At 44.9% G+C, this 17407-nt stretch overlaps 2 protein-coding genes across 2 annotated transcripts in view; both read right to left on the bottom strand.

Annotated features, from left to right (window-relative positions):
* The window catches only part of LOC110534615, a 143138-nt gene that overhangs the window by 72360 nt on the left and 53371 nt on the right, over positions 1–17407 (bottom strand). The window lies entirely within an intron of this gene.
* Positions 9510–16175, bottom strand: LOC110534705 (zinc finger protein 33A). Its single transcript, XM_021619638.2, has 2 exons — positions 15781–16175; positions 9510–10932 (listed from the first exon to the last, which is right to left on the bottom strand). The coding sequence occupies exons 1-2, from the start codon at positions 15944–15946 to the stop codon at positions 9980–9982; spliced, it is 1119 nt and encodes a 372-aa protein (XP_021475313.2). The 5' UTR covers positions 15947–16175; the 3' UTR covers positions 9510–9979.

Below are 17407 nucleotides of genomic sequence, written 5' to 3'. Positions count from 1 at the left end.
AGCGCCCACGCTAACTAAGCTAGCCGTTTCACATCCGTTACACTCACCCCCCTTGTGTGTGTGCAGGTAGGTATATTTAATGTATATTGGTTATAAAGCATTGTCAGGGTGCAGAATAGGGTGAGATCAGTTACTGTCATACCTCAATTAGCTACGAAATCCCTAGTTTGAAAGCAACAAACAGTTTTCTGGAAGCTGTGCTGCACCATTTTCCGTTTGAGTGAAAGCTAGCAAGAATCACACACAACACACAGCAGAGCAAGAGAGAGAGCAATGACGTGAAGTGAACATACTTTTGTATATATAGTGTATGTGGACACCCCTTCAAAATGAGTGGATTTGGTTATTTCAGCCACACCCGTTGCTGACAGGTGTATAAAATTGAGCACGCAGCCATGCAATCTCCATCAACAAACATTGGCAGTAGAATGGACTTACTGAAGAGCTCAGTGACTTTCATTGTGGCACCGTCATAGAATGCCACCTTTCCAACAAATCAGTTCGTCAAATTTCTGCCCTGCTCAAGCTGCCCCGGTCAACAGTAAGTGCTGTTATTATGAAGTGGAAACGTCTAGGAGCAATAACGGCTCAGCTGCGAAGTGGTAGGCAACACAAGCTCACAGAACGGGACCGCTGAGTGCTGAAGCGCTTAAAAATTGTCTGTACTCGGTTGCAACACTCACTAACGAGTTCCAAATTGCCTCTGGAAGCAACATCAACACAAGAACTGTTCGTCGGGAGCTTCATGAAATGGGTTTCCATGGCCGAGCAGCCACACACAAGCCTAAGATCCCCATGCACTATGCCAAGCATTGGCTGGAGTGGAGTGGTGTAAAGCTCGCTGCCATTGGACTCTGGAGCAGTGGAAACGGGTTCTATGGAGTGATGAATCATGCTTCACCATCTGGCAATCGAACGGAACGAAGCTGTATTTGGCAGATGCCAGGAGAACACTACCTGTCCCATTGCATAGTGCCAACTGTAAAGTTTGGTGGATAAGGAATAATGGTCTGGGGCTGTTTTTCATGCTTCAGTCTAGGCCCTTTAGTTCCGGTGAAGGTAAATCTTAACGCTACAGCACAATGACATTCTAGATTATTCTGTGCTTCCAAATTTCTGACAACAGTTTGGGGAAGGCCCTTTCCTATTTAGGCATGACAATGCCCCCGTGCACAAAGCGAGATCCATACAGAAATGGTTTGTCAAGATCGGTGTGGAAGAACTTGACCTGCCTGCACAGAGCCCTGAACTCAACCCCATCGAACACCTATGGGATGAATTGGAACACAGACTGCGAGCCAGGCCTAATTGCCCAACACCACCATTTTTTTTACGTTTGCAATCGCAACAAATAATCTGCTCAGACCCCAACCAAGGAGCATCAAAAGTTGTGCTATAAATTCTCAGACAACACAAAGATTCCTTCATGCCCTTCCAGACTCCCTCTGCCTACCCAAGGACGTCAGAGGACAAAAATCAGTTAACCACCTAACCGAGGAACTCAATTTAACCTTGCACAATACCCTAGATGCAGTTGCACCCCTAAAAACTAAAAACATTTGTCATAAGAAACTAGCTCCCTGGTATACAGAAAATAACCGAGATCTGAAGCAAGCTTCCCGAAAATTGGAACGGAAATGGTGCCACACCAAACTGGAAGTCTTCCGACTAGCTTGGAAAGAAAGTACCGTGCAGTATCGAAGAGCCCTCACTGCTGTTCGATCATCCTATTTTTCCAACTTAATTGAGGAAAATAAGAACAATCCAAATTTAATTTTTCTACTGTCACAAAGCTAACTAAGAAGCAGCATTCCCCAAGAGAGGATGGATTTCACTTCAGCAGTAATAAATGAATGAACTTCTTTGAGGAAAAGATCATGATCATTAGAAAGCAGATTATGGACTCCTCTTTAAATCTGCCTATTCCTCCAAAGCTCAGTTGTCCTGAGTCTACACAACTCTGCCAGGTCCTAGGATCAAGAGAGACACTCAAGTGTTTTAGTACTATATCTCTTGACACAGTGCTGAAAATAATCATGGCATCTAAACCTTCAAGCTGCATACTGGACCCTATTCCAACTAAACTACTGAAAGAGCTGCTTCCTGTGCTTTGCCCTCCTATGTTGAACATAGTAAACGGCTCTCTATCCACCGGATGTGTACCAAACTCACTAAAAGTGGCAGTAATAAAGCCTCTCTTGAAAAAGCCAAACCTTGACCCAGAAAATATAAAAAACGAATCGGCCTTCCATTCCTCTCAAACATTTTAGAAAAAGCTGTTGCGCAGCAACTCACTGCCTTCCTGAAGACAAACAATGTATACGAAATGCTTCAGTCTGGTTTTAGACCCCATCATAGCACTGAGACTGCACTTGTGAAGGTGGTAAATTACCTTTTAATGGCGTCAGACTGAGGCTCTCCATCTGTCCTCGTGCTCCTAGACCTTAGTGCTGCTTTTGATGCCATCGATCACCACATTCTTTTGGAGAGATTGGAAAACCAAATTGGTCTACGCGGACAAGTTCTGGCCTGGTTTAGATCTTATCTGTCGGAAAGATATCAGTTTGTCTCTGTGAATGGTTTGTCCTCAGACAAATCAACTGTAAATTTCAGTGTTCCTCAAGGTTCTGTTTTAGGACCACTATTGTTTTCACTACATATTTTACCTCTTGGGGATGTCATTCAAAACATAATGTTAACTTTCACTGCTATGCGGATGACACACAGCTGTACATTTCAATGAAACATGGTGAAGCCCCAAAATTGCCCTCGCTAGAAGCATGTGTTTCAGACATAAGGAAGTGGATGGCTACAAACTTTCTACTTTTAAACTCGGACAAAACAGAGATGCTTGTTCTAGGTCCCAAGAACCAAAGAGATCTTCTGTTGAATCTGACAATTAATCTTGATGGTTGTCCAGTCGTCTCAAATAAAACTGTGAAGGACTTCGGCGTTGCTCTGGACCCTGATCTCTCTTTTGACGAACATATCAAGACTGTTTCAAGGACAGCTTTTTTCCATCTACGTAACATTGCAAAAATCAGAAACTTTCTGGCCAAAAATGATGCAGAAAAATTCATCCATGCTTTTGTTACTTCTAGGTTAGAATACTGCAATGCTCTACTTTCCAGCTACCTGGATAAAGCACTAAATAAACTTTAGTTAGTGCTAAATACGTCTGCTAGAATCCTGACTAGAACCAAACAATTTGATCATATTCCTCCAGTGCTAGCATCCCTACACTGGCTTCCTGTTAAGGCAAGGGCTGATTAAGGTTTTACTGCTAACCTACAAAGCATTACATGGGCTTGCTCCTACCTATCTTTACGATTTGGTCCTGCCGTACATACCTACACGTACGCTACGGTCACAAGACGCAGGCCTACTAATTGTCCCTAGAATGTCTAAGCAAACAGCTGGAGGCAGGGCTATCTCCTATAGAGCTCAATTTTTATGGAATGGTCTGCCTAACAATGTGAGAGACACAGACTCGGTCTCAACCTTTAAGTCTTTACTGAAGACTCATCTCTTCAGTGGGTCATATGATTGAGTGTAGTCTGGCCCAGGAGTGTGAAGGTGAACGGAAAGGCTCTGGAGCAACGCACCGCCCTTGCTGTCTCTGCCTGGCCGGTTCCCCTCTCTCCACTGGGATTCTCTGCCTCTAACCCTATTACAGGGGCTGAGTCACAGGTGCTCTTCCATGCCGTCTCTAGGAGGGGTGCGTCACTTGAGTGGGTTGAGTCACTGATGTGATCTTCCTGTCTGGGTTGGCGCCCCCCCTTGGGTTGTGCTGTGGCGGAGATCTTTGTGGGCTACACTCGGCTTTGTCTCAGGATGGTAAGTTGGTGGTTGAAGATATCCCTCTAGTGGTGTGGAGGCTGTGCTTTGGCAAAGTGGGTGGGGTTATATCCTGCCTGTTTGGCCCTGTCCGGGGGTATGATCGGATGAGGCCACAGTGTCTCCTGACCCGTCCTGTCTCAGCATTTATGCTGCAGTAGTTTGTGTCGGGGGGCTAGGGTCAGTCTGTTATATCTGGAGTACTTCTCCTGTCTTATCGGGTGTCCTGTGTGAATTTAAGTATGCTCTCTCTAATTCTCTCTTTCTCTCTCTCGGAGGACCTGAGCCCTAGGACCATGCCTCAGGACTACTTGGGATGATGACTCCTTGCTGTCCCCAGTCCACCTGGCCGTGCTGCTGCTCCAGTTTCAACTGTTCTGCCTGCGGCTTTTGAACCCTGAGCTGTTCACCGGACGTGGTACCTGTCCCAGACCTGCTGTTTTCAACTCTCTAGAGACAGCAGGAGCGGTAGAGAGTTACTCTTAATGATCGGCTATGAAAAGCCAACTGACATTTACTGACAGTTCCTAACTTGTTGCACCCTCGACAACTACTGTGATTGTTATTAGTTGACCATGGTGGTCATTTATGAACATTTGAACATCTTGGCCATGTTCTGTTATAATCTCCACCCGGCACAGCCAGAAGAGGACTGGCCACCCCTCATAGCCTGGTTCCTCTTTAGGTTTCTTCCTAGGTTATGGCCTTTCTATGGAGTTTTTCCTAGCCACCGTGCTTCTACACCTGCATTGCTTGCTGTTTGGGGTTTTAGGCTGGGTTTCTGTACAGCACTTTGAGATATCAGCTGATGTAGGAAGGGCTATATAAATACATTTGATTTGATTTGTGAGATTCTTAAATCAGCTAACGTAACTTTGTGAATTTTGAAGCATTTAAGACTTGAAACATTTATGTAATCAATGCATGCACATAAAGGCTTCATAATTCATAAAGGTCATATTAACTGACTGATATTATCTCATGATATTATCCCATGTCATTTCAGCAAGCCATTTTAGGCTATCCTGAAATCGTTTCTGTGGGTAGAAACATAGGATTACCATTCCTGCAATATTATTTAGATGAAATATATTTTGAAATTAAGGTAATTGATTGCACCCAAATTGGCCATTTTAATTTATAGGACTCATATAATATTAAATAAACATAGTACCTAACATCCGATTTGAACCAAACTTTTTTCTTACTCTAACCACATTTCCATCCACAGTTTTTATGCGAGTAAAATCATACGATATAAAAAAAAATCACAACAGCTGTGACGAAAACAGGGAGTTTCTGTACAATTTTCTAAATGCAGACAGATCATTTGTTTGTTTGACATGGTGGGATCTTTTGTCTCGTTAAACTTAATTATGTGAGTAAATGCGGTGGAAACAACTTTATGCACAAATATTAATATAATAACTATCATATCCAAGTAAACTTGGAGTCACGTGATGATATGGTGTGTGGTCCTCCAATTACGACATGGGAAACCATGCCGTTAATTAAGCTACAAATTAAATAAATTATACTGAATTTCACAAGGTGGTCGAAGTGCACGGTGATACAGTAAGTTTGATGCTCCTTTCCAATAAATATTAAGGGTATTATTCTGGTGACATGTTGATCGATGCTTGACTGCGGTTTGACAAATAAATTTTTTATGGATCTTATCCATAATAATCTCATCATGTAAACTCACTAGCCTACCCGCACTGTACGTAAATCTGAGACACTCCATTTAGTATGATATGTTACGTTTCTTATGGTATGTATTCATGTGTGGATTTCCATCACCCATTTCGTATGATACAGTGCCTTGCGAAAGTATTCGGCCCCCTTGAACTTTGCGACCCTTTGCCACATTTCAGGCTTCAAACATAAAGATATAAAACTGTATTTTTTTGTGAAGAATCAACAACAAGTGGGACACAATCATGAAGTGGAACGACATTTATTGGATATTTCAAACTTTTTTAAATCAAAAACTGAAAAATTGGGCGTGCAAAATTATTCAGCCCCCTTAAGTTAATACTTTGTAGCGCCACCTTTTGCTGCGATTACAGCTGTAAGTCGCTTGGGGTATGTCTCTATCAGTTTTGGACATCGAGAGACTGACATTTTTTCCCATTCCTCCTTGCAAAACAGCTCGAGCTCAGTGAGGTTGGATGGAGAGCATTTGTGAACAGCAGTTTTCAGTTCTTTCCACAGATTCTCGATTGGATTCAGGTCTGGACTTTGACTTGGCCATTCTAACACCTGGATATGTTTATTTTTGAACCATTCTATTGTAGATTTTGCTTTATGTTTTGGATCATTGTCTTGTTGGAAGACAAATCTCCGTCCCAGTCTCAGGTCTTTTGCAGACTCCATCAGGTTTTCTTCCAGAATGGTGCTGTATTTGGCTCCATCCATCTTCCCATCAATTTTAACCATCTTCCCTGTCCCTGCTGAAGAAAAGCAGGCCCAAACCATGATGCTGCCACCACCATGTTTGACAGTGGGGATGGTGTGTTCAGGGTGATGAGCTGTGTTGCTTTTACGCCAAACATAACGTTTTGCATTGTTGCCAAAAAGTTCAATTTTGGTTTCATCTGACCAGAGCACCTTCTTCCCCATGTTTGGTGTGTCTCCCAGGTGGCTTGTGGCAAACTTTAACCAACACTTTTTATGGATATCTTTAAGAAATGGCTTTCTTCTTGCCACTCTTCCATAAAGGCCAGATTTGTGCAATATACGACTGATTGTTGTCCTATGGACAGAGTCTCCCACCTCAGCTGTAGATCTCTGCAGTTCATCCAGAGTGATCATGGGCCTCTTGGCTGCATCTCTGATCAGTCTTCTCCTTGTATGAGCTGAAAGTTTAGAGGGACGGCCAGGTCTTGGTATATTTGCAGTGGTCTGATACTCCTTCCATTTCAATATTATCGCTTGCACAGTGTTCCTTGGGATGTTTAAAGCTTGGGAAATCTTTTTGTATCCAAATCCGGCTTTAAACTTCTTTACAACAGTATCTCGGACCTGCCTGGTGTGTTCCTTGTTCTTCATGATGCTCTCTGCGCTTTTAACGGACCTCTGAGACTATCACAGTGCAGGTGCATTTATACGGAGACTTGATTACACACAGGTGGATTGTATTTATCATCATTAGTCATTTAGGTCAACATTGGATCATTCGGAGATCCTCACTGAACTTCTGGAGAGAGTTTGCTGCACTGAAAGTAAAGGGGCTGAATAATTTTGCACGCCCAATTTTTCAGTTTTTGATTTGTTAAAAAAGTTTGAAATATCCAATAAATGTCGTTCCACTTCATGATTGTGTCCCACTTGTTGTTGATTCTTCACAAAAAAAATACAGTTTTATATCTTTATGTTTGAAGCCTGAAATGTGGCAAAAGGTTGCAAAGTTCAAGGGGGCCGAATACTTTCGCAAGGCACTGTATTTAGCCATGGAGCACATTCTGATTGGCCAGTAAGGGGTCAAGGGTCATCACTACTTACCACAGACCCAAAGTCATAAACCCTTCCTAGTTCTACAATTTGTCTTCTTAAAATCTGATTTTAAACCTAACTCTAACCTTAACCACACTGCTAAGCTTTTGCCTAACCTTAAAGCTGCAATATGTATTTTTTTGTGCTACCTCACCAAATTCACATTGAAAGCAAGTCTAAAAAGCTATAGATCTGTTATATGTGCTCTGTTTCTATGCCTCCCATTCTTCAGTTTTGTTTTTGTGTTGCTTTTGGTTTCATACACCAGCTCCCAACAGCTGAAAATACAATATTCTGGGTTATTGAAAATATATTTCACAGCGGTTTTGCTGGTACAGTGATTCTCTACACTGCTTGTTGTGGCACATTAACTGAAATTAGGCAAACTATTATAATTTTTGCCACCCGGAAATGGTGGAGCGATTTTTGCATATTGCACCTTTAAATTAAGACCACAATATAGCCAATTTTGTTGTGGTTGTGGCTTATGTAACTAGTGACATCTGGGGTCAAGCCTCAACACCTACATCTTGTTTATTCATCAAAACCCAGCACTTTCACGGCAGCTACTGTGCCCATAACTCCAATTGTGAAAATAACAAAAATATTTTACACACTCCTGAACGCTACCACCACGGCCTCGCTAAGATTTACCATTAGGTTTGTTAAAATAGAGCCCTAAATCTCCTATGATCAGTATCTTTCAAGCTAAGAGCATACTTGTTAATAAAGAACAGTGTGTTAGCAAGAATAGAGTAGAAAATAATAGAATTACTTCATTCCATCTACATCACCTCAGTAAGGTAAATATTCAACTGTCCTGTTCTAGCCCATGTTGACTTTCTCTCTAAAAACAGGCATTTGTTTATACCTGTTTCAAATGACAAGTTAACGAAGGGTTAATAAGGGGTATGTGGTTAATTACCCTCTTACCCAAGACACTTCACATGATAACTATAATATGTCACCAAAGAATGGTTCCCAGATCTCCCGTGTACATCTCAAGCCACACTAAGATTTCTCCCGGTTGTGGACACTCCTATGTCTGGTAAGGTTAGTCAGGAAGGAGAAGCTCTTGTAACATAATTTGCACTTGAAGGACCTCTCCTTGATGTGAACGGTCTGGTGCTTATTCACAGTTCGCCTCAGTAAAGTGATTCCCAAACGTGGAGGAGGGGTACGACTTGTCGGCGTCCATCCTAATGCTCAACCTCCCACGTTGTGACCCAATGACACTAGAGGAGGGAGAAGCAGGAGCCACCACCCTCAGGTAGCTTAGTCTTTGAGCTCCCTCTAGACATTGTTTTGGGTGTTGTTGGGATTGTGTGCTGTGATGTAGGCTAGGTAACTTTCATGTTGAACGCTCATCCTGACCCTGTCTGTATTGGTGAGGTAACACTGAGGTAGCTGAGGAAGGCTAGACCCAGGCTTTCTATGAACCCAGTCACCAGGCATTAGACAAGACCCTGAAGGAGAAGACAGACTTGCTGATAGACTACCACCAGGGGTCTCCCACCACTCTCTGTGAAGGCAGAAGCCCAGGGTGACCTGCTCTGTTCATCATGGATACTGTGGTGTTTGTATCATAGGAACAGGAGGGTCTATCTCTATCAGCCCCAGGTCCTGCTCCATTCCTGCACTGAGACTGTGAAGAGAAGGGTCTGGGCTGCAGACTGGATCCCTGACTGGAGCCTCTGTCTCTCTGATGACCACCAGGACTGAAGTTATTGAATCCACCTGTCCGCAGCTTGTGTTCTGTGTAGTGGTGGAGTCTCTGGCCCTTGTGGTTCGGTACCGGTTTCTACTCAGAAGGAACAGCGACGGCTCCTGATCTTTGGCAATGGTTTATAACCAGCCGCTTCCGAGGTCAAATCTCTCCCACCAGCAACACTGGATATCAGCAGGTCCCCCATGGACTGCAGACAGTAAACACAAATTGAACAGAAGATTTATATAAGAAACTTTACCGTAACACAAACATAATATTATAAAATGTTAACCACAGTCAAGCCCATCTCTAACACTGTGATTCAAGTACCTAACACTATGGAGCCAATGTAGTTTATTATAAAAAATTTCCATATGAGAATTAAGTATAATGTTTGTTTTGACTGAGATAAGGGAAACTCAGTCCCTGCAATGATACAAAAATAACCAAGTCAGTCAGCACAGAGTCAATTTTGTGTTATTTAATTTCAATCAAATAGTCCTACACTCATAACGTGAATTACAGTACTTTTATTGCATAAAATGATACGTGACAAGTAGAATAACTTCTCATTATGGTAACACTTGACCTTTTCTGTAAATCTGGTACCCTCACTTTGATCAAATTACATTTAGAATACTTTCGAAAAGGATCAAACTTTACACAGCACACAAACAGGACAAGGTTGTCACTTTACATCAGTGAAGCATTTTTACAGACACCATCTCACCAACCATCACCATATCATCTACTCTGTCTCATCATTCTCTTTCTTTCCCCAGTTCACCTCATCCAGTTCCCTGCTACATCCCAAACTAACAGAATGAACTACAAACTATCTAGTACTAAATCATCAAATCAAATTATATTGGCCACACACACGTTTAGCAGATGTTATTGCGGGTGTAGCAAAATGCTTGTACTATACATTACATGTCACTCACTATACTCTATACATGGGTCGTGTGCATTTTCTGCTGGTGTATCCTGACATATCTCCTCTCTGAGAACCTCTTCCCGATGTGCGTACAGGCGAACGGCCTCTCCCGTGTGGACCTTCAGGTGCACTTTCATATTGTGCTGGTGGGAGAACCTCTTCTCACACTGTGGACAGCTGTAGGGTTTCTCCCCTGTGTGGACCCTCTGGTGCCTCTTCAGGTGGGTCGATCGGGAGAAACGGGCCCGGCACAGGTGGCAGCCGAATGGTTTCTCCCCCGTGTGTATCCTCTGGTGGATCTCCACCTGTTTGGGGAAACTGAAAGCTTTCCCACAGAATGAACACGGGAAGCGCTTCTCTTTACTGATTCCGTCTCTACTACTGTCATTTGTCAGTGGGCTTGTGTAGCCATTTAGTGTTGAAGCATTGTCTGAGGTCTGGTTTAACATTAGGAGAGTGTGAGGAGGATGAAGGCCAGGGAGTGTCTGTGTTGTCACAGCGTCCATGTTCCAGTTGATAGATCCTATAGAAGGCAGGCTGAAGGAAGCACCTGTTGGAGGGTTAACCTGAGGCGCCATCAGTCTCTCTGAATCACAGCTATAGGAGCAGGACGGAGCATCGCTAGCAGAGTCTGTGTCTGTCCTCTCCAGCCGCATACGGACACCTCCTCGTACCCGCAGACCAAATCTACGCCTCGCTGTGGTCTCAGCCAGTCTGTTGTCATAGAGACTAAGTTCAGTTGTTGTTTTGTGTTTGTCTGTCTGTTTCTGGTTGTGGTTAACAGTATTGATCACAGGCCCAGAGTTGAGGACGCTGTCCCACCCACAGACCTCTACTATGTCGCCTCTGGTCCTGGCCTGCTCAGTGACGTTCTCCCCTGGTCCCTTAACTGCATCGGTCTGGGAATCCAAAATGGCCGTCCAGTCTCCTCTGTTAGCCTCCAGCCAACCATCTGAAGGAAGAGGTAACAAAACAGATTTTACAAACATGGCAGAGAAAACATAATGTTGTGACTATAACTACTGTTCCCTGTAGGAGTGAAACTGGATTGATTCCTTCCATTTAATACTGCTTTTCATCGAGCCCAGGAACGGGTGGCGCGGGGCCAAACAAGTGTTGTACCTCATTTCTCTCCATCGGGGAACTGTATTATAGCGATAACATTACGTTCCCTTTTAGTCAGTCCACTTCAGTATAACATACTATGGGGAAATAGAATCACGCCCCATGCAGAACCCAACGGATACTAAATGAAACAGCTCATGGCAGACCACCCAGACCTGGGTATTGTGCACACAGCGCGCTGCCTGGTTACTTCCCGTCACAGGCGTAAGCACACTGTGGGCTACACTGGGAGCTGTGATATCCACGCAATAAAATATCACGTCTGTGGTGATGCCCAACTCACCTCAGCACAAATATCTCCTCTAGTCAGCCTTTTAAACAATGCCCAAGATGCTGCCAGACCTCTTGTGAAGTGGGAGCTGCCACAGCTAGGTAACCCTTGCTGCTATATGCCAGGGCGATAGCCTCCACAACCCAGTGGGATAGACTCTGCTTAGAGACCTCCTTGCCATGAGCTGGATTAGCAACACATACAAAAAGCTGGTCACGTAACCGGATATCCCAGGTCAGTTCAAAGTAGGTGCGTAAAGCGCACACCGGATATGTTACCTCTTTTGCTCTTCAGAAGCAAAACGAGGAGGTGAAAAGGGAAATAGCTCTAAAGCTAAAGGACATGACTTTCAGGGAGGCCACATTGTCACCTTAGTCGCCCAGGGCGAACGGAGTCCAGGAAGAGTAACATGTGAAAGTCCAGCAAGTTTAACTGAGGCCAAAGCCATGAGCAGAGACCTTTTCTAGGAGAGGATCTTCAGATCCACTGACTCCAGAGGCTCAAAGAGGGCAGCACATAGTGCCTCTAAAACCAGAGCCAAGTCCCATGTGGGCGCAATAGATTTAGAGACCGGTCTGAGACGATGTACACCTTTCAGGAACCGCACAATCAGGGGGTGGGGCCCTGGTGAGGCTCCGTCAATTCCCAAATGACACGCCGAGATAGCGGTCATGTACACTTTTAAATATTGAGAATGCCCGTCCCTGCTCAAAAACATAAGGATGTCCCTCCAAGAGCACTTATAAGGAACAAGTCCTTTATCTTGGCCCCATAGCTCAAACGCTTACCACTTATACGCATACAGCCCTGTCGTGGAGGGCGCCCTTGCAAACTGAATGGTAGCAATAACATTTGGCCGTAAACCTCTAGCCATCAGATTGGTCCAGGCCCATTGGAACCGAATATGCGGCCTCCCGTGCCAAACCTGCCTGTGCGCCTGGGACAACAATTCCCTGAGCAACGGGAATTGCCACAGGTCCCCACCTTAAAGGCAAATGATGTCCGCAAAACCAAGGCTGCCTGGGCCAACGGGGAGCCACAATAATCAATGGTAAGCCCTCCCGGCACACCCTCTCCAACGTGTGCTGAATCAGAACCACTGGCGGAAACGCGTAAAGGAGGGTGAAGCCACTGGTGCACCAGAGCGATCGTTTCCAACTGGGCACTGGTCCCTCAATGAGAACTAGACGACATGGTGCGTTTTCTGGCGATGCATAAAAATCTACGATGGCCCTAGTCTCCACTCCTGAGTGCCAAGTACAATGTCAGAAGTTACAGGTAATAGATATGCCGGGCTCTATGACACCGTCCATACTTTACGAATTGAATAACCCTTCGCACAGCACGCCTCCACCCCTGGGGGGGGGGGGGTGAGTCTTTTGTGACCACCTTGTGGGACAACACCTGGCCCATGAGAACCCCTTGCGACAGTAGCTGGGGATCCCTCCACTGGGCCAGTGCCCGAAAGCATGTCGGGAACACCGGAATTGACCGGCGAGATGTATTAAAGTTACTCGGGAATCAGCACTGGACCAGCTGCATCAATAATAACCCTGAGGGAATGACCATCATAGAAGCCATCATCCCCAGTAGGCAGATGAAACTTGCGAAAATGTACTGTGCATCCAAACCAAAATTGGGCCAGGCAGAGCTGGAACCCAAACACCCTCTCTGGGGATAGAAAAAGCACAATTTAAGGATGAGTCTAACTAGCCTGCTTGTTCCTTTGACTGCTATCAGCCAATCGTCCAGATAGGCCAACACACTCAGCCTCTGATGGGTACCAGAGCTGCCTCCACCACCTGTGAAAAGACGAGGTGAGAGGGACGAGCCGAACGGGAGTACCAAAAACTTGTAGAATATAGCCTCGAAATGGAACCTCCTGACCTCTGTGACTGGAGTACATGGGCACATGAAAGTACGCATCCTTTAGGCCGATGGTGTACGGACCGTAACAGCCACTAGTCTGTGAGTATTTTGAACTTGTGAACTCTGAAATGCTTGTTCAGGGCACACATGTCTAGAACAGGGCTTAAACTGCCATCCATTTTCGTAACCAGGAAATAGATTGTACCAGCTGTCCTGAGCTTCCAACAGATAAACCACTCGTTCTGCCTATTCTGGAGCAGGAAGGATATTTCCTCCCTTAATACTGGCACTGAGGCCAGGAGAACAGTTGACGTGATGACGGCGCAAAACGTGGGGGGGAGGATTTGTACAAAGAATTGTAGTCTGTAGTCACTGTTTGCATGACCCAGGGCGACACTGCGACACTGCGCCATTGGTCAGAGCAGGCAGCGAGTCTCCTGTAAAGTGCCATCTGAGGGGGCATGATGCCCCCAGTAGTGCATGGGAAAAATAAGTTTCCACCACTCTCAACAAACTTGTCTGATTGTGGAGGGATATATTTTATTGAACTCGCATGTGGAATTCACAACACTCTTGAAACTCACAAACAATGGGATTGAAGCAATGTGTTTAGGTGGAAACGTTTGCCTGAAGTATCCTTCCCCGCGCTGTGGCAGGACCATGTCACCCCTGGCCAGGAAAACTGACGTTGCGTCTGGCAATCAAGCCGGTCCGACCTTGTGCTGGGCCGGGCCCCCGGGACAGCCCACTTAGCAGGCCCAGCATCCCCAAAGGACTTCAAAGGGAGAAAAGTGCACTGCTTGAACTAGGCGTACATGGCCTCCAGGGCAGAACCGGACATCCCCGGAGGACATTTGTCGGTCCCTCTCTATCTGAAAACGTCAAAGACGATAGTGTGCCACCACCCTGCTCTTCCCGAGTGCCAGAACGGTGCACCGGGACATGCACAGAATGAAGTCAGCCGTAACACAAATCTCATCCAGGAGCTCTGCATGGGGCTTTCCTGCAGCCAAATAAGTGCCCAACTCCGGGAGCAACTCTGTCTGGTAGATCTGCAGTACAGCTACAGACGACAGAAATCCGCCACCCCCTCTGCACGATACATCTTATCCAGCTGAAAAACGACAGTGCTTGTTAGGAAGTGTAGGATCTGCATTAGCCACACCCTTGTTATCCAACAGGCTAGGTAGCCAGGTAGCTTGCTATAAACTAGAGGCGTGTGCACCAGCCCAGCCCCGCCCAATCCATCCCCTCCAGATCCATGAAGGGGGCATACCATGCAGCATCAGCTTAGCTGAATGCGGGTTGGACCAGGTTGTCGTAAATTCTTTGAAATACAGAAACAGGGGTAGGTGGTGCTTGACTGTGGCAACCACAGGGGGCAGGTACTTCCCACAGAACCTTGATAACTTCTGCCGCTGGTGTGAACATGGCCACTTCAACTCCAAATGTATAGCCACCCTGCAGCACAATTCTATGAACAATGTGTTGGATACCAGGGTTTCCCACACTACCTTACGTAGCGTTAGGGGGTTGTTGTCCCGGAACTAAGTCCTCTTCCGAGAAACTCCTGGAGCATCCAGAACACCAAATTGTCATCCGAACCTGTGCCCTGTATGTCATCATGGGAGACAAACCAGCAAGCTCACTACCTCCTAGCTGGGAGGCTAGTTCCACCAAAGCCCCAAGTCTCTCTCTGCTTCCTGCACCTTAGTCCCAGGCGAGGTACCAGCATCCGGGAAAGGAAAGTCGCCATCGGTAACTCCAAGCTTTTTCAAGAATTCGACATGTCTTTCCAGGGAGTTTGCACGCAGTATGTGGCAATTCGCACACGGACTGGTTCGAGCGAGGAACACCTGAGCATGCTCCAAGCCGAGACAAAATACACATAAATCGTGAGTATCTTTCAGAGAAATAGTATAACCGCATGACTGGGGGAAATGTACACATCGTCGTCTCGGTCTCTTTCTTAACCGTTTTACTAATTTTCTTCTAGCAAATTGAAGCATAACTAATTGTTTGTGATTAGGAAACGTATGATAACAAATACAAACTAAAGCACACAACGTCCAGAGGATGAGCATGCTCTACCACTGTGGGACAGTTTCGTTGGCGCAACGTAAGTCTCGTTTTCCAATTGTTTGTTGTAGTAGTGTGAATCCTTCCTGTTTACACTGAGGTGAAGAGCAGAATAATTGAAGGAAGGAATCTGTGCCTCATGCTTATCACCTGTGGAAGGCGGGGCTTCCAGCGAGGCACGTATTTCATTGGCCTTGTCAGGCGTGATTGTAGATCTTTCAACCGAAGTCGCGAGAGTGCGACTCCCCATAGTATGTTGTACCGAAGTTGACTGACTAAAGGGGACTCATTTAAATGTTCTGAGTCAATTACCTGGTCAAGTTCGTACATTATAATGTGTGTTTTTGTATATAAACATAAGTTGTATTGATTTCATTGTATAAATGAAGAAATAATAATAACCAGGTGCATCACTATTCTATTACAGTATGTAGGCTATATGTATGTCTCTCTTACCTTGCTCCCCCATCTTTAGTCCACTCAGCAGGTCAATGCTCTCTGGTCCGTCTTCTATTGTCTCCTCTTTGACCAGCAGCAGATCAGGCTTCCCATCCTCCATGTCTACTGACTGTAAGAGATACAGAGTGAGAGGATGTTGGATCAATAAATCTGCTATGAGCATCTTCTGATTGGGCAATGAAGGATTGCTATGAGTACTGTGCAAAATAGTTGATTTGACACGATGCAAATGTATTAGTTGATTTAATTACATGACACTCATTAAAATGGCTTGAAAATTCAAAGGCAAAGTCCCACACTTAAGACAAAATGTAATCAAGACCTGGGGCGTCTATCAATTCATATTATGCTCTATCGTTTATTTCGTTGTGTCGCAAATCACACTCTTTACGGCAATTGGACGACGCTTTGCAACACAAACGAACATGGAAGAGAGTGAACGCGACACAAAACACGGAGCCCGTACCTAAATGAGGGGCAACTTCGGTCGCATGGGACGTGGTTTGGGTATGAAAAATCTGACACGGACCAGAAAACCGTCCTCCGCAAAATATGCCGCAGGCCGGTCCCGACAACATGCTCAAACACCATTAACCTCTTTTACCACCTACACAAGAATCCTGTGAAACAGTACGGAGAAAGTCTACGGATGAGACCCCAAAAAATAGTTGAGTGCTCAAAACAAACCCCCGACTCAGACGTTGCAAGAGGCTTTTGCCCACGGCACACCATGTGGCAAAGAACCACGAAGATGGAAGGAGAAAGCAGCTGCCGATACAACTTACATCTGCAAAGAGCCCCAATTTACATGGTGAGAAACGGGGGTTTTGTGAGTTGGTGCTAACACTCGACCCAAGGTACCAACTGCAAATACCTTTTATTTGTTGAGTATAATTCAAAATGTAATAAGAAATAGGCCTTTACATGTGGTCATTTTATATAAACTATTTATTCATTGAATTGACAGAAAATGAGTATATCGTGATATGTATCGTTATCGGGATATGAAATTACGTATATCAGGATATGAGATTTTGGCCATATCGCCCAGCCCTAACCTAAGCCATCTAATCAAATGGCTACCCGGACTATTTGCATTGAACCCCCCCACTTTTACACTGCTGCTACTCTCTGTTAATTATCTATGCAGTCACTTTACCTCTACCTACATGTACATATTACCTCAATTACCTCGACTAACCTGTGGCCCTGTGCATCGACTCTGTACCGTTACCCCCTGTATATAGCCTTGTTATTGTTGCTCTTTAATTATTTGATATTTTTCAATTTTCTTGTTTTTTTCATATTTATTTCTTGTTTACTTCAGTTTATTTAGTAAATACTTACTTTTTATTAAAACTGCATTGTTGGTTAAGGGCTTGTAAGTAAAAATGTCACTGTAAGGTGTTGTATTTGGCGCATGTGACAAATACAATTTGATCTAATACCATTCAGACAGTAGTTTACATTGGGCTCACCTCAGTGAGACTGTGTGTGGTCCTGTGCTGCTTAGCTGGTTCCTCTGTGGGTTCAGGAGGTGTAGTCTGGTTTTCCTCCATGACCATGGTCCCCTCAGGGTTCGCCAGACCCTCCTCACACCCCTCCTCCTTCACCAGCAGCACCT

The sequence above is a fragment of the Oncorhynchus mykiss genome, chromosome 10 (assembly GCF_013265735.2).
Source record: "Oncorhynchus mykiss isolate Arlee chromosome 10, USDA_OmykA_1.1, whole genome shotgun sequence".
Lineage (NCBI taxonomy): Eukaryota > Metazoa > Chordata > Actinopteri > Salmoniformes > Salmonidae > Oncorhynchus > Oncorhynchus mykiss.
Note: the sequence above shows the minus strand (reverse complement) of the source record. Positions and strands in the feature narration are given on the sequence as shown.